The sequence below is a fragment of the Lissotriton vulgaris genome, chromosome 4_1 (assembly GCF_964263255.1).
Source record: "Lissotriton vulgaris chromosome 4_1, aLisVul1.2, whole genome shotgun sequence".
NCBI classification, from domain to species: Eukaryota; Metazoa; Chordata; class Amphibia; order Caudata; family Salamandridae; genus Lissotriton; species Lissotriton vulgaris.
Window position 1 is genome coordinate 1,698,764,035 of NC_141691.1, and position 24,261 is coordinate 1,698,788,295.

General features: G+C 42.6%; 1 protein-coding gene across 1 annotated transcript in view; it reads right to left on the bottom strand.

Moving 5' to 3' along the window:
• Positions 1 to 732: 732 nt before the first annotated feature.
• TMEM64 (transmembrane protein 64) overlaps positions 733 to 24,261 on the bottom strand; it is a 137,660-nt gene continuing 114,131 nt past the window's right edge. The window contains exon 3 of the mRNA XM_086965979.1: positions 733 to 2,906. Within this exon, the coding sequence (XP_086822105.1) occupies positions 2,715 to 2,906 (192 nt within the window). The 3' untranslated portion in view covers positions 733 to 2,714. The remainder of the gene's footprint in view (positions 2,907 to 24,261) is intronic.

The following is a 24,261-nucleotide window of genomic DNA, read 5'->3' on the forward strand; positions in this document are numbered from 1 at the left end:
TTTACATGGTCAGCCATATAAAGAAGCGCATGCACCAGAAGCAGATGGTACGGCTGCGAGCAATATACCCGGATCTCTTCTTGGCTAATACGGTGGCCTGCAGCCCTGACATCAACCCGAAAATGGCGACTTTCATCACAAAGTTCATCAAGGACATGAAGTCCATTCTCTGTCAGTTTCACTGATCATAGTATGATAGGAGTTATATAATTGTACATTCATATGTTATTCTAGCCCTGAAGAAGTTGAGGCATATTGGCCTGTACGAAACACATGCTGGCTAAAAGCAAGTTAGTTTTAAATAAAGAACAAACCTATCTAAATTCCAACAAAGAGAATTTACGAGTGTTCCTCCATGGTGTTCACAGTGAATGTATTAAATTTGGACTGTGTCCAGAAATGTAAAGGGGTTTAAGGCGGTCACCCCTTTCACTAGTTGAGACACACTGAGGACTTTTGTTTGGAATACATTAAAAGTCAGGGGATGTTTTTGCACCAACATATCTGCTCTAGCTACATTTGACATATGTATTAATTGAGAAATATCAGGGAAGATGGAGGGGCTTGGATGACAGAAACTGTAAATCTGTGGCACATGGAAAACAGATGATGGCTAATAGGAAATTATTCAACAGTTAAATCAAAGCTTGTGGTGCTCACAAAATAACACATACTTGATTCAGTGTGGATTACGTTACACATAACAAAAAGTCAACAAGTGAGAACATCAAATCCTTCTTTCATGAGAATGAAAGTTTTAATAAAGTGAAATCTGCTCAACAGAAAAATTACATATTTTCAAGTCAAATATTCCTTCTACTAACATATTTAGGCAATAAGCAAAAACAGATTGTATACTAAAATGGTCACGAAAATAAATCACAAATCATCATGCCAACATATGAACTTCATACAAAAATCTGGCAATATTGTTACAATAAATGTACACTTTTTTAAAAAAAAGGCAATTAGCCTTTAATGCACTTATTCAAACAATCTGAATTTAGAATGGCCTGGTAATGAACATAAGATAGCTACATTTTGCACGTGAAATTTTTTGGGGACCTGTAATATACGTACCCAACACTCAAAATGTTGCTGCTTTTATCCTTTTCAAACTGCTAATAGGGACACGCTGTATCATCTAAAGATATACTAGGAAAACACTGTTAAACATACTCTCGTAAAGTAACAGTGTTGTCTACACAATGCAATACAAATTAAATTTGTTTAAATTAACCATAAGTATAATATGAGCACTGAGAAAATGGAGAGCAACTGTAAACAAACCAACCATCAATACTGACAAAATTGATGTTATTCAGATGAAATGACTCCAAAGAAAAATGTTCAACAAAGCAACTTAAAGAAGGGAAAACAAATGATTTCATTTGAATCCAATTATATTCTTCAAATTGTGTTGGTATTTACAGAAAGAGAACTTACATTTTACAGATAAATGCTATTTTTTAATTGTACATGACTGGATGTTTAATATAAACAAAAGTGTTTTTAACTACAAAAAAATTACTGTGCGCATTTTTAGTTTGTTCGCTCAAAAGTGACAAGTACATTTTTTATTTAAAATGGATTGCACTCAAAATAAAAGAATAAGAGGCTAACTAGTTTATCTTCATTCTTAAAGCTTTAACAAAAGAAAAAAGAATGAACGTTAAAGGCAACGTATTAACACAAATTCTTCAAACCTCCAGCACTTTATATGGAATTACTTTGCTAATCTGCGTGCATGCATAATTAAAAAAATGTAGGTATAACAATTTCACTAGAAGCTCGAAAAAACGTAAACATGAAAAAACCGCTCATGTACAATGCAATAATGCCATGGAAAAACTATAGTGTTGGTATTCATGAAAACTACACTGATTGGGCAATTTGTTAACAAGGAAGACAGTAGGTTCTGTCATCCATTAATCAATATCCCTTGGGTAGATTGCATATAGCAGTATACATTACAAGCTTACATTTAAGAGCACTTTAGTCAACAGCCCTAATTTAGGCGTAGGTGCGATTGTAATTCTATGCATGGCTCTGTGACAATTTGCTTCCCTAATTTACAAAAATATAATTCAGTTTTCAATGTTTCATTCTTGAAAAATGGTCTCCATAATTAGCAAAATAAAACACTTTTCAAGTAATGTCTCAAATTTAAAAAATAACGCATAGCCACGAATAAGTACATACATTGCATACAACCTTCAATAGTATCTTGTAAATGTTTATGTAGTCTAATAAATAAAGAAACTAAAATTAAATATTACAACCATTAACCTATTTCTACTGTTTTACAAAGAAACATGATTTTGAGCAGAAGCTTAAGACCAAGAACAACTATTTGAAATCGTTCTGTCCAAGTTAAAGCAAATAGAGATTTGCCTTAGAATAAAGCACTTTAAAAAAAACGCAAAGTGCCAAAAACAGCCCGGTGGGCCTAGTTTTAGTCATTCAATCTGCTGCCTTTATTCGAAGTTCATCAATAAAATGTCTTTGTTGGGCAGTTTTGTAAAAAAAAAAAAAAAAAAAAGTATAAAATGTTCACAAACATTTCTTCACAAAACAACATTTTGTACACATACATGTATATATTAAATATCTTCTCTCAAGAAGTGAAAGAACTCCGTGAGTTTTAGAAAATATTTTGAGGCAACCCGGCAATTGTTTAGGTTTATAACAACCTTACATTTGTCTAATTCTAATCACACAATGTTGATTCCTCCTCCAGAAAATGCCAATGTCCTTTTGTTGCAAAATGTTGAACCACTGCAGTTTAAATGATTGTTTTCAATGACAGAAGTCTCCATTTCCAATTCACAGGCTACAATTGCTGCATTCAGTTCAACTTGAGCTCGATGAACAACATAAAACATAAGTCCTATGCTGATCATGATCTGTGAATAAAAACACAAATATTCATCAATTCTTCTTATGATAATATGTATGTGCAAAAATATGAACAACTGTTATATGTACTCCAACATGGATATTTAACACTTGGGCGATGGTTCAAGCATTCCACTCACCATAAGGGCCATGGATATTCTATTGGCGGCCCTTTTGTTTGGAAAATGAGTAGATGTTGGACACAAGTGTCTAATGGTGAGCAGAAGGAACCATTGAAAATGTTACTTACCTTTGGTTACTATCTTTCTGGTGGATACGCTATTTAACTGTAGATGTCTCACCTTTGAATATTCCCAGGTGCAGACTGGATCCAGAAACTTTTATAATAGCTCTCTGACTCTGGCAGATGGAGGCAACTTAGTTAGGACGTCAGACTCACTCGTGATGTGACCACTGGATTCAAATCCCCTTGACTTTCATACTGAACTTGAAAATTGTTGTTTTGCATAATTTAGTTAAATACATTTCAGTAGTAATTTTTTTTATCTCCGTTAGAGTAATAGTATGGTGGGGCAGTAAGGAATCTAGTGGTCGACAGAGTATCCCCTCAAAAAGATCGTTACTGAAAGTATGTAACTTTCTCTCATGGATACTTCTACCTGCTCAATCCTCACCTTTGAAAAGATTCCCAAGAAATAAGCTGTTGGAGGAGGGAGTGAACAAAATAACTTAACTTCTATAACAGAAAATCTTTAAGTACTGAGCAGGCAAAGTGGCCATCTCTTTGTAGTTCAGGGTCCAAACAGTAACCTTTGGCAAAAGTATGTGAAAAGACCATGTAGTGACCCCGAATATGTCTGCTATATGTACCCTTCTTACTATTGCTGTTGTGAAAGATTCAGCTCTGGGAGAATGAACTTCAGCTTTTTTATATGAAGCATAATACAAGAGGAATCCATCTGGAAATTGTTCATTTTATATTGCTTTACCTTTTTAGATCATGCATGACAAATCTGATTTAAGGTCCTCAGTACAACTGATGAAATAATTCACTCCCCTTGTATGGTGTAACCTGTGTAGTCTTTCATCCTCTTTGGAAAGATGTGACAGAGGATAAAAGGTTGGACGGTGAAGGATTGCCCTAGATGAAAAGATGATACCACTTTAGTCATGAAAGCAACCTTAGTTTGCAGCACCATTTGCCTGGAAAGAAGCAAGGAAAAGGTGTAAAACAAAAAGAACTGGAGACTCGCTAAAAGATCAAGCTTAAGTGATGGCTACTGAGAAGCCCATTTTAAGTTAGTAGTCTCCGATGACAATTGTGTAAAGGTTCAAAACAAGTTCCTGTAGAGATGACTAATGTAGAATGTTAATGGTTGCCTAGCAGCTTAGAATGTTATCTCTTGAGAGATGAAACTGAGCTGTGAAGCAGGCTGTGGATGAGCTGGAGGTTCCTGTACTTACTCTTTAATAAAGACTACAATTATAATATTTCTTGGACTCATCTTTACATTGGCGACGAGGATGGGGATTCCAAAGGTCTTGGTGTCAGACAATGGTCCGCAATTAATTTCTAGGAAAATGGTGGAGTTCCTGTGTGGGAAAGGGATTAAACATGAGAGAGTTGCCTTATTTAGGCCACAAGCCAATGGCTTAGTTGAGAGGATTAATCGCCTGATCTTGGACAATATACAACTTTCTTTGTGCAATGGTTTGTCCTGGTCTGAAGAATTGAAGAAGCTGATGTGGTCTTATAGGGTAACACCACATTCCATGACTGGAGTGTCACCTTTCATTTCTCTTAAAGGAAGGGAACCAGGTTTGAAAGAAGTACCAGGATGGTTGAAAGACAGGGAATGTGTATGGGTGAATCGTGATGAGGTTGGAGATCAAGTGCTTAACAAACAAATCATTGCTGCCAAACATTATGATCACTCAAAAGGTGTCAAATTTCCTAACATAAAATCTGGTGATTGGGTTGTAGTGAGACGTGAAGGTTTTATTGTCAAGGGTGATAGCAAGTTCTCTAAACCTGTTCAGGTGAAGGAAGTGAAGAAGAATGTGGTGATTCTGTGTGATGGGACTACTTGGAGTTTGGGAAATGTATCTAAGTGTTTTTCTCCTTGTAGTTAAATTGATTTTCACTCATTTTTCTGTTCTGTATAATAGTTTCCTTCAAGATTTTGTTGTGGGATATATAAGGGGGAAGGTGTGTAGAGATGACTAATGTAGAATGTTAATGGTTGCCTAGCAGCTTAGAATGTTATCTCTTGAGAGATGAAACTGAGCTGTGAAGCAGGCTGTGGATGAGCTGGAGGTTCCTGTACTTACTCTTCAATAAAGACTACAATTATAATATTTCTTGGACTCATCTTTACAGTTCCCATAAGAAATAATGAAACTAGATTAGGATTACATTGTGACATAATAAAAGGCATCGTCGAGTACATGTTGGTGAAACGTTTCAGGAATCTTGAAAACACCGAAGACTTGAACGGGGACGGTTTATCTGGTAGACAACAGAATGCTGATAAGGCTTAAAGATAACCTTTCACCAAAACTACTGCACCTTGATGTGTTAAGGTCAAAACACATTGAAGCACAATATAGAGGAATCCTTTTCAATGATCTACCCCTAAACCAAAAAATCAGGAATCAAATTAGTTTCATCTACTAGAGTATAGAGATTTTGTGGCCTGGCAACATGCAGAAAGTACAATGTCTACAACTCCCAGCTGAAATGTGCTCAGATTACTCCATTCAGTATCCCCGCATAAAGGGGGCAGACTCTGAAGACTGAAATACAGAATCTCTCCTCCCTATTGTGACAAGAGATTTTTTCTGAGCGATAGACAATGAGGAGCTATTACAGTGAGGTGCCATAGGATGTGGGAGGTAATATGCAGTGAAGTGGAAATTTCCAAACCATCTGAAACACATCCCCAAAGCGCCCTGCAATGAATACTGTAGGGTGCAGAATATCAGGATATGAGCTTCGCTCAGAGTTGTGAATCGGTCCACCTGAGGTGTGGCCCAAAGAGTGAGGATGTCTTGGACTACCTCTGGGTGATGACACCACTCAAGGCCGACTGAGGCTGTCGGCTCTGGTATTCAAGAACCTCCCCAAATGTTTGGCGATCAGCCAGAGACAACATTGATGTTCCCATTTCTACAGGCTCATGTGCTGCTCAACAGAGCCTGAAATCCTACTCAATTTTGCTTGTTTATGTACCACATAACAGTTGTGTTTTTGGTCAAGACCTGAATCGAGGTACCTGAAATGGAAGAGAGTGACAACAGGATAGCCCTCAAACCCAGCACTCTGATATCCAACTACTGCTCTGCAGAAGACCAAAAGCCTCTGATCTCCAGGTCCTCAAGCTGCATATCCCGCGCAAAGGGGAAGACGTTCGGTACTACCATGGACACTGCTGAAGAGGGACCAAAAGGTCTTACTTTCATAAAGTTTTCTTCTTTTTCCCCATCAGCTTAACTCAAGTACAGAATTCATGGAGACTGATAGGTCTCCCTGATGTTGGAACTACTGTATGCAGAAGCACCAAGAAAGAGCCCTCATATGCCAACATGCATGGGTGTCCAAGAGAAAGCAGGAAGCATACAGGCTGAGTAGGACCTTCTGGACTAAAACTGGTCTACCACTTCAAACATTGGAAACATATTCTGAATGTTTTGGATCCTCTTTGGAGGAGGGAAGGCTCCAAGCCAGAAGGTGTAAAGTACCGCTCCAATGAGCAGTAGGCACTGAGAACTTTCCTGGTAAGATACCGGCGGACTGATCAAAAATACCGGTTTGAACAGAAGTGTGAACTGTTGAAAGGAGATGAGGCAACGCCAACTTTTATGAACTGGTTTTAATGAGTCAGGCGGTAAAACAGGTACATTCCTTTCCCCGGTTGTCTGAGATGTGCTGCTACCACTAACATTATCATTATGAAGACTTGCGGTGCCAACGCCAACCCAGAAAGGTGTTCAATACTTAGGTAATGGGTACAACCCTCTATAAAAAGCATTTCCTGTGGGTCTGCAGTATCGGAATATGAAAGTACGCAGCCTGAAGTTCTATTGAGACCAACCAGTTTTTATCTGCCAGAACCAGTCAAACTTGAGCTATGGACAGCATCCTGAATTTATTCTTTCATAGGAACCAATTCCACTACCTCATGTAATGGATCAGTTGTAGGCTGCTGTCCTTCTTGGAAATCAGGAAGTTCTGAGAATAGCACTCCTCCCCAATTTCCTGCTTCAGCACTTTCTCCACTGTCTATCTGCAGCAGGATCCACTGATGTTTCTAAGCCATTGAAGAAGGAGGAGGGAAGGGGACAACAGGGTTGGTGCTTGTGGAAGGAGAGTCCATACCCCTTTTAATAATCTGAAGGATCCAATAGTCCAAATTAATCATCTTACAGGTCTGTAGAAAAAGGGATATGCTTTCTCCCACCGGGAGAATGTGCTCCTTCATAATGGGACTATGTTGCTTCCCCCGTAATGTTGGGAAGAGGAAGAAGTTAGTTGCAGTTGACTGGCTGATTTGATTCCCCTTCCGCTGTATTAGAATGAAAGGATTTTGCTACAGCAAAAGGACTAAGACGCAGCATCTCCTTCTTGCCCAAAAAAGCATTCTCTATTAAATAGCCGATCATTAAAGTATTTTGAACTTCTAATGAGTCATGTAGACTAAGACCAATACCATAAGTGTCTTCCCATAGTCACAGAGGAACCCATGACTCCAGCAGCAAGAGTCAGCAGTATCCAAACCAGCCTTAATTAGGATTCAATGTCCATTCTGGACGATGCCCTGAAAATGGTCTTCTAGATGGCTTGGTAAATTGGATATCAAAAAACACGTTAATGAAGGGAATGCTTGAAGTAGTCTTAGCCACTTACAATCGCTCTGGCTTTATACTAATCATTTGTTTTTCGCCCATCATGCCACCTCCGTTTGGAACAGCCATTTGAAAATCAGCCTTGACCTTGCTCCAATGGGAACAGTCCAGTCCAATCTGCCGGGCCAGGTCGTATATGAACAGGAAAACAAGCAACCCGGGACCAGTTTCGTTCTAGTTAGGACTGATCAGCCATTTATAGTTGGGTTCCAGAGGCACAATAAGCATGGAATGAACATCTGTGCATACTCGTAAAACTTATAGCATCCAATGACAAGGTGAGGGAATGCTTGAATAAATCTCAGCCGCTGGCATCCCAATCCATCATTTTTCATCCACCATGCCACCTCAGTTTGGACACAGCCAGATGCAACTCATTCCTGACCCAGTTCCACCCAAACGGTCAGTCCAGGTCCTCCCTGAACGGAGCACAAGCAACACAGGACAGTTTAGGGCTCATTAACTAGGTATTAATTAGGTATTAATTAGGACATGCCAACACACCAGGGCTTGTCCTACCTTATACTTACAATGCACCCTGCCCTTGGGCCTACCATAGGGGAGACTGATATGAAGGAAAGGGAAGGTTTAGGGACTGGCAAGTGGGTGCACTTGCCCAGTCAGCATGACAGTACCAGACTGCACGCAGGCTCTGCAATGGCAGACCTTAGACACATTTTAAAAGGCTGCTTCTGTGGGTGGCACAACCAGTGCTGCAGTCCCACCAGCGTAATCAACAACACAACTGCCAGTGCTGGACTCTAGTTAGTGTAAAGAGCTGATACGAAACAAAACATACCAGTCCGTTTTTACTAACGTCACTAGTTTATTTTAGTCATTTATAGTCACTAGTCCGAGTATTTTTCATTATTTTTCAAAAGACATTTTTGTGCATATACAAAATATATACAAATCCAAACAATTTTTACAACAACACACAATATCTTTACAAATTTACAAATTGGCACAACATCCACAACAAACCTTACTCACTCCAGACATTCAACTCACATTCACTTCCATACAAACTATACCTCTGAGGTATGGCCCTTTGTCAACAAGAGTGCTTCCTTATATACATTTGTGTACCCTACTTGCTTAGTCATAGAGTTTACATAATGAAAACAGAGTCAGTTGGGATAATTCCTGTAATTTCCTAACACAGTCCTTAAACTCTTTAATAGTGACAATAGGCCAGAAGAGGTCGACGCGTTTTGAATCCCCTATTATGGGATTCTCCTCAGGACCAACAAGGTTTCTATAAAGACAAAAAACACACATGGATCAAATTAGGGTTCCTATTCAATAAAAAGTATTTTCTAACATAGCCGACCACCGGCTTAGACCCGCCTACCTTTTCAATCCTGTAAATGCTATCTCGTGTGAGGAGTGTTGTGGTATTGTCCAAATGTTCTGTACACAGAAACACAATTAAACAAACTTATTACACACAACTCCTGAAAACACTGGGCCACCTCCTAGAGCTAGATAAAAAAATGCTTTCACTGACCTGATGCACGTTGTGACTGGGCAGGGGATGCCTGAAAAAATGATAGAAACAATGGTTGATTGCCATGCACTCCCGGGCGTCCCATTAGCCCATGAATAACATCGCGGTCACGTGAGCGGGGTATGAGGTAGAAAGTGAGGACAGCTTCAAGAAACACAAACTCGCGGTTTAGGATTGACTCAAGACGCCGTATGAAACGTAAGTGGGCGGCTTATACCAAAGGAGTCTTCCAGTGCTTAGGAGTATGTTTTAGCTTGCAAGACTAAGAATCCTTTCCACTCGTTTTTATAGGATTCAGTGTGCAAAACAGGTCAAGTGGTTCCGCTCTAGTCAGAAAGAGACACCCGCCTAAACACTGGGCCCAGCTGGATGCCATCAAAATCAAGACCGGTAAGTCATCGGCGATTAGGTTCTTATTCATGGGCTAATGGGACGCCCTTTAGCATAGGCAATGTCTTTACTGATCTTTTTGAAGTTGAGAAAGAATCAAACAAAAAGTCTTCCTCCACTGGGTCAGCGTGCATTTCCACGTCATGGTTATTGGCTACCCTTTCAATTAGTGCGTTAAACGCAGCAGTATCTTCAGTAGGCGAGGTCTTGACGGTATAGGACTGAGTGTCAGGCGTGGTGTGTGGCTCACCAGGGTCAGTCCAGGGTTGAGGTTCCTCTTGATCTGTGTCAGCAGGAAAAGTAAATTCATCCTCATTGTATCCCTCCCCCACATCCTCATTGTTGCGTGTGGGAGAATAGGCATATTCTTGACCATAGGACTCCACAGGTTCAAAAAGAACCGGTGAGGTGGCAGAATCCCTTTTCCTATTGAGAGGGATTTTGTATGACTCCAACGGAGTTTCTGGGACGATTTTCCGTTTGTAAATAGTGAGCCTGCCAGAATCGGAGTCTATGAACAGTTTAGACTGATTGTCATATGAGGGTGCTTGGAACACCACATCCTCCTCAATGGGCTGAGTCCTGGAAACTACTGACACCTTTTTGGCTGTGTCGGTGCTTTTTTGTGGCTCGAACGTTTTGGGTCGAGCGGTCGGGGGCAGTCCGTACTTAATTGGTGGCGTAAGCATTGGAGACAAACCGACCTTCTTCGAGGGTGGCGCTGTCTTCGATCTGACCAACTTCGTCTGATCGCTAGTTTGCTTGCGGCCTTGGGTAGACTCGAGCTCTCTGTGCGCAGCAGGCATGCTCTTTTGCTTCGATGCAACATGCTCTTTCGGGTCGAGTTTGCTCTTCGACTCGGCGGCCTTGCCCACGATCGGCTTGGAGGCTGAAAGCTTTGGTTTGAGAGTCTTTTTTGTCTTGTGTCCTTTGCCCGAGTCGCCATCTTTGGACGTCGACAGCGTCAATGCGACGTGCTTGACTGTAGAGACAGGCGTCGGCGCCCCGGTCTTCGGGCCGACGCCCCTTTGTGACCCCGAAGGGTCGATGGCACTCTTAGATTTGATTGGAGCCGACGAGTCCGAGGCCGTCGATCCGAGGACTGTTTTTAGCAGTTTCGGTTTAGCATCTGTCGGTTTCGGTTTCGATTTCACCTGTGGTTGATCGACCGATGGCTCCTTAGAAGTATTCTTAGCCGGGCCTTGACGCGGGGCTACAGAATGTGGATTGAGATCTCGGCTAAGGCCTTCCGGCGATGCCTCGACCTGAGCCTTAGAGAGTACAGTGTCAGTATTGGGCCCCGCAACTGCGGGTGGGCCTTGCTCATCGCTTGAGTCGTCATCGACGGCTCCGATGGCCTCTGCGTCGTCTCCTACCTCGACGACGTCTTCCTCATGGACGTAGTCTTCTTCTTCGTCCACATCATAGTTAGAGTCGTGCTCCGACGCAGGGTCCGACTGCTGGTCAAGATCCTCTTCATAGACGCCCTCGTCGTCATCAGCCTCTAAGATATTCTCCGGGTCTGGCGCCGTCTTTTGCGCCAACTGTCTTGCGGCGCGTCGAAGCCGAAGTGTCTTCTTTGACCAGAACTTAGAACAGGCCATGCAGCTGGCCTCGTCGTGGTCCGGGGATAGGCATTTATTGCACACAGGGTGCACGTCAATGTGAGGGTATTTGGAGTTGCAGACGGGGCATCGCTTGAACGGGCTCCGTTCCATCGTCGATTGCCTTCGGTGTCTGAAAGGCAAATGGCCTTCGACGTCCTGTTCGAAGAACTGGATTAAGTACGAGGCACCGAACGAACACAATACCGTCACCCCGAAGGCCTTTTGGCCTTGCGAAAACTGTTTTATATCGATTCAGAACTTGAGTCAAGAAAGTACATACGAACCCAATGGCGGAAAAAAGCAATCTGAAGATGGAGAGGTTGCCCATGCGCACTGTAGTCCAGGGGAGGAGCCACCTATCTCGTGATACTTCGAAGACTCTTCCAGGACAACAATGTGCAATCATCCGGACCCAACACTAGGCGGCGATCTATGCACAGATATGAATTCAGCAGCCCACATGCCTCGAACATGCGCAATTCATCATTTTGCGATATAACAGTTTAAAAGGCAAAACGTGCATTAATGTCATTTCAGACAGTGCATAATTCATCCGCTTTCACATAATGTTATTTTCAAATGCCTTCCGATTTCAGACAGTGCACAATTCATCATTTGACTCTGCAATAATTTCCAACGTTATTTACGTTTTATTTCAGGCAGAGCATCACAAATGCCTTAATTCATCCGCTTGTTCAGACATGAGAGCGCTCAAACGGTTATTTCAGGCAAAACACGTATTATCCGCTTGTGAGCGCTCATAACGTTATTTAATCACAAATGCCTTAATTCATCTGTTATTTCAGGTAAAACGTGCATAAATATCTGCTTTCAAATGCACAACGTTATTTAATCACAAATGCCTTAATTCATCCGCTTGTGAGCGCTCATAACGTTATTTCAGGCAAAACGCTTCATACTGTTAATTTCCGCTTTATATCCGCTTTCATATGCACAGTGGGCGGTTATATCGCATTGCCGTCCAAATACCTTGCGATGTAACAGCAAACGGTATCTCATCGCATGCGATGTAACCGCCCCCGCGATGCAAAGGTGGCGATGCGATGGCAGCGCGACGTAACACTGTCGGTGCTATGGGTGTTTCCCCAATTTTACAGTCTAAGTAACATTGAAAGGGGCCTAAATGAAGACTTTTCTGTTTAATCTTGGTTTGGTTTCGGTGGTGGTACTATAATTGCTTCTCCTGTCGTCAGGGGATGCTTACATGCTCTCAAGCTGTGTTGTACATTTGCAGGTGCTTAGGAGCTAGAAAATGCCTCTAAAGGTGTTCTAAAGTTCGGTCGATGGGCTGTTAGATTCGGTGGTAAAATTGTAAACTAGTATTTCTATTGCATGTTGAATCTCATGTTATGTTATGTTACATATATTTCTAAAGTGCAAGTACACCGAGAGTGGCTTCATGGCTCTGAGGTAACTGGTGAGAAGGACAGTGGAACATAGCACACAACTGATTGTTACTAATAAGCGAGCCTGAAAAGCCAGGTCTTCAAGATTTTCCTGAATACAGTGTAACAGCAAGTGGACCCAGTTTCAGGTTGGACGACTTTGCAGATGCAGGGGCAAGTAGCGAAAATCTGGAACTGCTGCATGTCTTTTTTTATTTAAAAGATAGGAGTGATAAGGAATTTCGAATGCATAGACCTCAGGATGCAAGTGGGGTGTATTTTTGTACACAAGCAGAAATAAAGACGGGACTACCAGTCTGTAATGATTTAAAAATTATGCAAGCAGCCTTAAAGATGGATCTCTGTTCTACAGACAGCCAGTGCAGTTTCCTCTGAAGGGGGGTAATGTGACAATTACGGGGTTATTGGTAGTAGCCTGCCTGCCTGATATTGGATCAGTTGGAGTCTGTAGTTCAGGTCCATGGGAAGGACCAATTAGAGAGAGTTGACATAATCTAACCTTAAAATGACCAATGCAATAATAGCCTGATTGACTGCCTCAAAGGATAGGAGTTTACTGATCTTTCACATTTTTCGTAGTAGTAGAAAACAAAAAGAAATTACAGCTCCTAGTTGTGGTTTCATAAACAAGTTAGGATCAATCAGTACTCTGAGACTCTGGACTGATTTCTAAGGCACAGGAGGAGAGCCCATAGTGGCAGGCCCAAGTGTGGACCTCCATAGGTCATGCTCTAGGATGGGCACTTCTAGGTCTTGTTTCTGTTCCTCACTACATTTAGAGACTCCAATGTTTCAATTATAAATTATAATGTTATAATAGTTCACTATGGTATCTCTAACGTGTGCCCAGAAGAGGTGTCTTGTAGCATCTGCAGTCTTTGCGTTGTGATACGTGTAATCATCCTCTCTTACCCTCGATCAGTAGTTAAAGACAATGGTCAATGTTTTACATAAATTACTGCTGTTGTAATCTATCTATGAGGGTGTGCAGTTTCTACACAGGATAGTGATGGAGGCAACCACTGGGTGTCGTCCAATCAAGTTGCCCATATGATCTGTGTGTCCTCACTAGAATATGTTTATTCATCTTCATGTTCACTGCCCTGCATAGAGACTTCACTGCTCTTGAGTACTGCTTCTTGCTGCTACTCCTGTCCCCTATTGGCTATACATTTGGTAGCTGTCAGTCTGCGGCTCCTATTTCTGCACTGATGTTTTCTGTTTGGTTCGACTTATATGCATCATGACCTCTTCTCACCAGTGGTCTGAAGAGTCTCTAGCCAGTCCTGTGTTGCTGTCAACCCAGTTAAGAAGAGTGATCTGTCGTCTCAGAGCACCTTCAGGTTTGCTTCTTTTTTGCTACCAATAATATTCGTGTCTGCTCTTCTGCTACAGTTTAGTTTAGGAATATTAGGATCCTTGTGTTTTCCACCATACATGGCTCCATCATGCCTAGCACATTGTAGCTGATGCTCCTATCTATGTAGTGTAGTCAGTTTGAAATAACTTGTGCATATAGCGCCCCAGTGCAAGGCGAGACATTGGTGCTCTGTGTGCTCATTCCACCAAAAAAAAACTTCATGAGTTTCTACAGTGCTACCTCACCAAACCATACCACAATTTGGATTTTACTCTTCCATGACCTTCCTTCTGAGTCTTGAAAGTGGTATTTTAGAAGCCTATCCTTTCATGCATACCTTTACAATGCTTGTTAAATTCTGTGACCTCTGGGACTACTGTTGAGTGTTTTTTCAATGTCTGACCTGTCCTGCTTTTTCCACTGAGAGCCACTATGCCTGTCGTGAACTCTAGGATGATATAGTTGTCATGTACTGCTGCAGCATCATTTTAGCCTGCCATACATTCCAGCAGTTTCAGGATCTCTAGCGATGTGGGTTCTTCAGAGACCGGGTTCTCATTCATTTTTAGTGCTGTTGCAATGGTCTATTTGCCTGATTCGAAATTTGTCCCCCTCTTTTCATCACCTTTAAATCTGACGAGAGGTTTTGTTTTGATTTCTGTCTCCCAGCCACCTTGCCAACAATACCGACCTTAGCCTGCCACGGACTTTGTGTTTTTGTGGAGTTAACTAAAGATGTTAACAAGAATTACTTAAGTTCTTGTTATCAGGACACAGACACATTTGGTTTCTCGCTCCATGAGGGCCAATGAGTGCACCAGAGATCCTTTCTTGGAAGATTTCAACATTAGTTTAGAGAGGCACCGAAGACATTGTGTGGGTCAGTGCAGTAGCGGCTGGCAAGGAACGAGAGTGGAGGGCGGGGGTGGTTAAATAGGGGGGAGGTACAAAATACTTACCTCCTAGCCATGTTTTGAGTCCTCAGTCGTCTCTCCTCTGTCGTCCCTCGTTATGTCTCTGTGTTGCCGGAACTCGGAAGCACACAGGCTCCCTCTCCTAAGTTGATCACAACACTGCAATGCAGCATTGTGATTTGTCTTCGCACCGTGGCTCGGTATTCAGACGGGGTGTGGGAGGCTGTGCATGTTCCTCACCAAGCTGTGTAATGCAGCATGGTGGGAGAACATGCAAAGTGCGCATGGCTGGCCGGCCCGAGAAGGCTGGGCAAGCATTCATGCCCACTCTGGAGTGGAGCAACAACTACTCCTCCTGGACATCACGAGAGCCCCACCCCTCCCAATATTGCTGATACTAAACATAACATTTGAATAACTTATGTTATTATCATTTTCTTTTTGCTTTTACACTGCTTTCAGAGCAGTGGAGCAACACACCTCTGCCTTAGTGGAGGAGCCGCCACTGGCTCAGTGTTGACTGCTGCTTCCAACAAACATGGCATATGTTGAAACTTGTAGTGTTGGGGGGTGACGTTCCTGCACATTGTCTAAAATGTTTGGGAGCCAAATTATAAAAAAAGAAGTTGAAATGCTGAAGGATTCACAGTGAAGAGTGTAGAAAAATGGATGTCAGCATGCAGGGGTGGCATATACAAGAGGCTCTATGTCAGGAGATAGATGCACTGTGACATAGGCCCATGGTATCAACTGCTGGCACACAGGAGCTACTGCAGTTTTCTGATCTTGTTTGGTGCCCAGTGAGACTCACAATGTGAGAAATCTGCAGACAGTAGTACATATTATAAAGGTAATACCTGGAGTCCACAGTAGGTGATGTTGGTGATGTTAGAGAAGAAGTGCTACCATTTGATTGATGAAACTTTACAGTTTATTTATTTTACACACTGGTGTGGGACATTCCATAACTTAATCAATTCTAGGAACCTTGTATTGCGAAGATACAAGGGCAATAATGACACATCTACTGAATTAAACTATATGGAAAAAGATGAGGCTCCTTGGCCTTTCTGAAGCTTCTGATGGTGAGAACAATTTTCATTATTAATGTCAAAATTTATTCTCTATTTATCCTATAACAGGGAACCGCTGGTCACATTTCCTGCAAAGACTGGTCTTAAGAACAGATTGTCATATGAGCTTGGAAAATGTATTGCTACTGTCCTCATCGAATCCCATTATTTTTGTAACGTTTACAGTTCCGCAAAACATGAACTATACTGCAGTCCAATAATTTGCATCTCCAACACTGCGATCCCTCATTCCTTTTTACCCATTGCAACTCAGCTAAGGTCGAAAGCCAGCATTGGAATACCTTAGTCTACATCTGCGAAGTAGAAGGTCATTAACTTAAGTAACACTTTTCCTGGTGGCTACTCTAGCAGATTTGTCACCTTGTAAAGTTGCCCCCTTGCACGAGATTGGATCTGAAGATTTTTCTCAGCAATTTCCTTGTGCGCTGGCAGGTCAGGTGGTGGGGCTCTGCGTCGGGTCCATCCAACCTCAGAAGTGATGTCAGGCCACAATATAACCACCACCTAAGCACAACAGTTTCTTTCTGAAATCTGCCCGAGCATAGCACTTAGGAATCTGATTGTGCCAGAGTGTAGATCTCCAAGATGGAATCTCTTAATTCTGTAACACTTTATTTATGTTCCACAGTAGACAAACATGCTTATTCATAACTGTTGGACTTGGCCCTTTTTGCAGGGTCATCCCTCAACTTTTTGGGTTCCTCCTTTATTTTGTCTGACCTGTTTTTATTGGTTTTATAACTCTGGGCACTTTACCACTGCTGATCAGTGCTAAAGTGCATATGCTCTCCCCATTGTAAATTGATGTATGGATTAGTGATTCCATGATTGGCTGATTTGGTTTACTGATCAGACCCTAGTACAGTGCACGGATGTGCTTAGGGCTTGCAAACCAAATGCTGCTAGTGGGCTTACAGCACGGATTGTGCCACCCACAGAAGCAGCCTGTAAAAGTGTGTCTAAGGCCTGCCATTGCAGAGCCTGTGTGCTGTCTGGTACTGCCTTGCTGACTGGGCAAGCGCACCCACTTGCCAGTCCCTAAACCTTCCCTTTTCTTGATATCAGACACTCCTATGGTAGGCCAAAGGGCAGGGTGCATTGTAAGTATAAGGTAGGACATGCCCTGGTGTGTGTGGCATGTTCTAATAGTGAAATACAGCCATTTTCGTTTTTCATTATTGCAAGGCTATCTATGCTCCATAGGCAGAATGGGCAGTTAGATTATTACATCTTATAATCCTAACTGACTCAGGGAACATGGTAGAAATTCGAGTTTAGTATGTCTGAACTCAGAATGATAAAATACATCTTTTAGTTTAGTTGATTTTAACATTCTGTGTTTGAAAATACCACTTTTAGAAAGTAGGTATTTTCTTGTCTAAATATCCAAGACTGCCTTTGCTAGGTTGTGTATTCATTGTCTGGAGTTTGAGTAACCGTGCTGGGGGATTCCAAGAGACAGGATGAGTCAGCCCAGTGGTGAATAGAGAGATCTGCATCTAGATGGGAGGGAGGAGTTGCACCTGGGACCTGAATAGGACTGTGCCTGCCCCCCACAGTGCTGGCTCCACCTCCTGTGGAGCTTCTGATGTCTCAGCCCTGCACTGTGAGAGGAGAGTAGGAATCATGTCAACAGTGCTCCAGGGCTGTGCCTTTCCTCAACAATGCTGGCTCCACCTCCTATGGGGAGATGTTTCTGCCCTGCACTGTTAAAGGAAAGAAGGGGTCATGTAAACAAGTGCTCCAGAACTCGTTTGGACTAGGCAAAGGCCCCTCTGCCCTCAGAGAACAAAGGATTTTGGGGTATAAATATTGGGACCCTGATCCCAAGAATTTAGATCACTTTTGGACAAACAAGAAGAAACCTTTCCTGAGGAGTGGAACCAGAAGAAACTATCCCTAAGAGCTTCTTGGGGGGTTGGCCTGCAGTGGTTGCCTGACTGCCAAAGAGAGGAGAAAGGGACTTTGTGTACTTTCATTAACTTGTAAGGATCTCCAAGGGCGTGGAACAGAGCTTGCCTCCTGCTGAAGTCTCAGAGACAACAGACTTCACCCCCCAGCTCCCCAGAGTTCTTTTGAGCAGCCTGCTGGTATTTTGGGCCTTCTGCGGGACTGCGTGTCACAAGGAGCTGAAAGCGCGACTCAAGAGGAAGAAGCGTCTCGTAGTCGCTGCTGCTACCGCAGCATCGTGGATTTCGCCGATGTAGCTGTCGTATTGCACCACATCAAGAGAAGCGTCTCGCAACGAAGAGGAAGTGTGTCGTCGTCGCTGCTGCTGCTGTTGCATCGTGGATGTCGCCGCTGTAGCGGTCGTATTGCACCGCATCGAGAGAAGAGTCTCGCAACGAGGAGGAAGCGTGTCGCTGTCGTCACATCTTGGATGTCGCAGTCATATTGCACCGCATCAAGGAAAGCGCCTCGCATCCACGGAGAAGCGTGCCGCCGTCTGAACTGCTGCTATCGCATCTTGAATGTCGCCGCTGTAGCTGTCGCATTGTGCGGAAGCGTCTCGCAACATCGGAGAAGAGTGTCGCAGCCAAAGCTGTTGTCGTCGCATCACAGAACAAGGGTGTCGCCGCTGCAGCTGACGCATCGAATCTAGACTTCTCGCATCATTGGAGAAGCGTGCCGCATCTGGAAGATCTTCATGTCTTTATTTCGTTGCACCGAAACGTTGCCGCATTTCCATTGCTGCAACACTTTTGTTGTGAAAGCGCAACGCATCTTAAGGTACATTGACTCAAAGTGTTGCATTTTAAGAACTAAAGAGAACTAAGCTAAAACGACCATTTTAAGTATAGTATTGTGGATTTTTGTCGTTTATGCTCGTGTTAAATCTATATAAAGAATACTTATTTTTTATATAAAACCTCTGTGGTGTTCATCTGTAGTGTTGTCACTTGATTACTGTATGTGGTCACAAATGGTTTAAACATTGCCTCTGAGATAAGCCTGTCTGCTCGTGTCAAGCTACCAAGGGGTGAGCAGGGGTTATTTTAGGAGTTTTACACAAGGAAATAGGGTTGAGGCAAAGAAAATGCACCTGCTTTATCCTGTGGCTTTGAGAGTCGTGGTGATGGTGCTTATGAATCCAAGGAACACACCCCTGTCTGTTCCTTCAAGGGTAAACCCCACAATGCAGTGAAAGAAAAGGAATCAGCACCCATCCAAGAAGTATTTCATTAATTAAGTGCAAAAGTCCATATTACATATAATCGTCCTTTGATAAAATGAATCCGGAATTCAGAGAAATTTTTTTCTTTTCCAAAGTTCTTTATTTTCAAAATACAGGTCAGGTAACAATCCAAGAACACAAATGGATTCCCTTCTTAGCCGACGCGTTTCGTCTCACACATTGAGACTTCTTCAGGGCTCCAAAAACGAATAGTTATCAACATTCAGTACATCTTGATTTTGTTTCACGAAAGCAGCAGATTAATTTCTTGGAGGCTGGATAGTAATCTTTGTAGCTTAAGGACGTGATTTATAAAAAATGTAACTCCTGCAGGTTCTGTAATCCCTGTCTACAACCTCCTTGGGCCTGTGCTGCAATGAATGGCATGGTGGCCAGCATCAATTTCAACATCACAGGTAGGACAGCTTCTCCAGGAGTTTACCCCTTACCCTGACTAGAGGCAAGGGTCCCTATTTGTCACAAGTACCTACCTGTGCCAACTAGAGACCCCAAATCTAACAATAACCAATCATCCTGTTTTTATTTGCACGATTATTTGTACATTTCAAGGCTTAGGATAACCTAAGGATATTGAACCTCAATCATGAAAAGAACAAATACCAATCAACAATTCAGAGCATGGGAACACAACTTTGTTTATGTATCAGAATCTGATGTTGAGATTGAGATCAAACCATCGATCCCTGACCTTTGGCATCCATTAGGTAGACCTAATGTGACCTCACTGTATCTTCTGTGTCTTTGCATGTATCTTATAGTAAACTCTCAAGACCCACACCCCCTCACTGGTTTTCTTTAAAGGGTTAGTTTGGGGGCCCTACAAATGTTATCTTCCTAGATAAATGTAAGGAGATTGGTTTTGGATCTGAGTAATGGTGGAGTTAGTGAGTCACAGTGGCAGCACTTACAGTACATATGAAAGCATCGGAAGGAAGTTAGTCTTGACAGTAGGCTACCCAGTCATAAAACCTTTAGCTTTTCCTATCTATTGAGGTCCGTATACAGAACATCCAGTAGTGGTGTTAAATTGTCCTTTATACATGTATTACATTTGTCAGAAAAACTCCCCGATAGTGGACAGATTTTTCATCCCACCGCAACCCGAAGCTCTGAATTCTTTCTTTTGAAAGTCTAATGGAGTCTGTGAGGAGCTTAGCATCACTTGATCACATGCATAAAATTCCTTGGATTGCCTATGTGAAGGCAGCTTTTTCCAGCAAGGGTAGGGAGGACATATTCCACAATCATCACTCCCTGGGTGATGGTCTTATTTCTAAAACGTCCCTTATTACAACGCAAACATCTGTATTTAAAAACTGTTCAGTGTATGGAGCCATACCTTTCTCTACTATCCAATGAGAGGGAAGGATTTGCAATGGGGGTGTGACTCAGGTTTACCAGCTTCTGGCCATCCTAGTGGTTGGTCTTGATCAAGCACATTAGGGTCAGCTCAGGCACTTTAAGGACCTGTGGCTGCGACAATATGTCTCCACAGGATACCATGCATTTTGTGCAGTTCTGCATATATTTTAGCTTGCCCATGAAGTGTGTTCTCCTCCAGCTACTGTAAACACTGAATTTCTCACAGGCTCCTCCGATGCTTATGCAGCTCCTGTCGAACGAGAATTTTCTTTTTTGTTATGCCATACCTCCTACGTGCTACTTTGATATCAAGATGATCTAGACCTGATTAACCATGATGTGGTACACGAGATTGTTAAGTGCATTGCTCTGTTGACATAATCACATCCCTTTAAACTTTTTTGGACCTCAGGAAGGAACTGAACAATAAAGTTAGTGGTGGAACTAGTTGATTGGTGTAAGCTTTTCATAAGGACACAGACAGTCCATCCGAACCAAGAGTTGTGTTACTTTTAAGAATTTGATTGATGATCATACCATATCTATTGTGATGGGGTTCTCAAAAAGGGAAAAAAATTAGGTTCTCACTGACTCCTTGAAAATGTAAAATTTTCGAAATATGGAGCTTGTGAATCTTAAACTAATGCATGGGATCTGTAAAGGCTAGAGTAATATTTGTAAAAAAATATTGAGTACTGATGCAATGAAGGACCCCCTCCTCGCTCTAGTTTATCAAGTTTCTAAGTTTGTATTTTGCATATTTTGAAAACACGTAATTTATCTGCCTTATCACCTTCCTCGTCGTAGTTGCTAGTTTGTATGAAGCTTTTTTTTGCATGATAAGCTGTTCCAGTTACCCCGGGCCCTCTTTGGGTCATGTAAACCCTAATAGAGCTATTAGGTTTGTGTTTTCTTTTCCTGATTACTCGAATTTGGGTATCCCTAGTTTTTTCCCTGAGCTGCGCCCTCTGGGGAGCTTGTTCTGCCATTCAAAATTACTACTTTTCAACCAATCCGAAAAATATCGGGAAATGTATAACTTTCCCTAACACATTTCAGGGCTGAAGCTGGGATGCTAAATAAGCCTCCTGGAATATTTGGAGGAAAATTGCTCTACCCCAAATATTCGAGGGCTTGAATTAGAATAGTAATTTTAACCTTCTAGTGTCCGCCATGACCACTGCTGCCCTGTGAGCTCATTTCAGATCAAGGCGCATTCCATATGATAACTGTCATTACAGAAATATATTGAGAATAGCGTTATTTCTGTAATTCCGGACCTGCAATAGGGGCCAAGTATTCTACCCTCATTTTTTCTTCCAGATTGTTATGCAGAGTGACAGGGATACCTCTGTATCAACATATATATTCTTTTTGTTTTGGAGTTGGCTGTGATGTGGAATTGTAGGTGGAATCAATACAAGCGTAACTATAGCGTAACTAAAGTGTCTCTTTTATAACAAACTTGTGTCCTGGAGCAAGACTATATTAAAACATCTTATGATGTAGCCATTTGAGTAAACCTTTCCTTTTGATGGGCGAGTCATAAAATTTGCCAATAAGGATGACAAATACCCTTTAACTGTTGTCACTGCAAGGTCCTGCTGAGTTAGTGATCAGAAGAAAAGTAGAACATTAGACTTCTTAGCTTGTAATTGCTGGATATGTTCAGTCGGAACACCGAACAACAAACTTTCCTAAGCATCCTGAGTTGACCGTTTTAGTCGCGGGATGACTAGCTGATAAAATGACATTCACTACGTTGGTTGGGAAGATTGAAGACTGTCAACAGTCGCTGCTCAATCTCCAAGCAAGGAGGTGAAAGCTGTGCAGCCTCAGATACAGAACTTTGCCCTGTTGTTGCAGGGAGAAGCGCCGGAATAAAAGCTCAACTGCTCATGGCCAGCAGATCTGGGTAACACACTCTCCTGCTCCAAACCGGAGGCACTAGGATGACTTGGGCCCGTCGTTCCTGATCTCCTTCAGACGTTTGGGCAGGAGAGGTAGAAGTGGAAAAGCATACAGTAGTCTCGATCTCCAATACAGATAGAAGGAGTCTCAAAGCGAGTAACGCCTTGGGAACAAAAGTGTGGAAATGCATGAAAGATGTCCTGTGGCACCTCTGAGCACAGCTGCCATTTGTGATTGGCTTGGCAATGCCAGATGACATAATCCGCTCTGGCAATTGGAGAACCTGCCAGGTGCTGTACAACCAGGGAGATTGACTGACAAATCAAGCAGCTCTAGAGGTGCAGAGCATTCTGGCACAGGACCCACAACCACAACCCCATTATTCCCTGCCTGATGCAGTACCACATGCAAACCGGCACCTGTTCTCCCTTGATGGGTGGAAGGCTTTCAATGCTAAGCAAAACACTTGCAACTCGAAAAGCTGATGTAGAGGCATGTTCCTGCTGTAGACAAGAGTCCTTTGACCTCCACCTCTGTCAGATGACATCTCCAGTCTAACAAATATGCATCCATCACAACCGTCCACTCTGGGTGGGGGAAAGGGTCCAACTGCAGTCCAGCAGCTACTTCAGAACTGTTACGGTTTCTTCTTACAACTGGAAGGAATTTGTGAGGTTCTCTTGGTGACGATCCCGGACTCAAGATACCATTGCAGAGTCTGCATGTGCCATTTGACATGGTCCAATAGCAAGGCGCAGGAGTCAAGAGGGCAAGAAACCACAAAGCTGTTCTCACTAAGGTCTAGGTCAAAGGTTGAAACATCGGGATCACAGCCTGAATGTCCAGGACTCGTTCAGGATGGCTCAGATGAAAGGGAGCCTCTGTGAAGAAGTCAGATGTGACTTCAGCAAGGTGATGAAATACCCCACAGATGTCAACAGGTTGGCCATCATCTGGAGGTGCTTGATGACGGTTTTAGGCAAGCCCACTTTCAGCAACCAACTATTGAGGCATGGGAAGACTGGTATTCCTCTGGTATTCCCAACCTCCAGAGATTGGCAGCGACCACTACCATCACTTTTTTAAAAACTAGAGAGGAACTGGCAAGGCGGACGGGAAAAACTGTAAACTCCAAATGATCCTGGTGTACCTGAATCTGAATCTGTAAGTAACGTCTGTGGGACTGCAGGATGGGAATGTGAAAGTAAGTGTCCTGCAAATATAATGCCATCATCCAATCACCTGGAACCAGGGCAGATAGAACTTGGGCCAAGGTGAGCATCTTGAACTTGTCCTTCTAGAGGAAGAACTTCAGATGACAACTCCAGAATATGACAAAGCCCTTCAGCTTTCTTGAGCACTGGAAACTAGAGCGATGAGCAGCCAGTCCCGTCCTCGGATGCCGGTATCCTCTCTATGGCTTTTTCTTTAAGATAGCTTGAACTTCACTTTACATAATGGACAAGTGCTCCTTTGGACAAGTGCTCCTTTGGAAGGAGTTGTGGTGTAGGTGATAAGTTAGAAGAGGTGTAAAGGAAGGGAAGGCTGTAACCGTGTTAGACAATGTGAAGCATCCATCTTTCTTATGTGATGCTTTGCCACCCATGGAGGTATTACCTTATCTGTCCTCCGCCTTGATAACAATATACACTAATAAGACCACACCAGGCTAGTTAATTCTTCGAAAGTTCTATGGGGAGACCATCTTCCCCTGGTGCTTTATCCA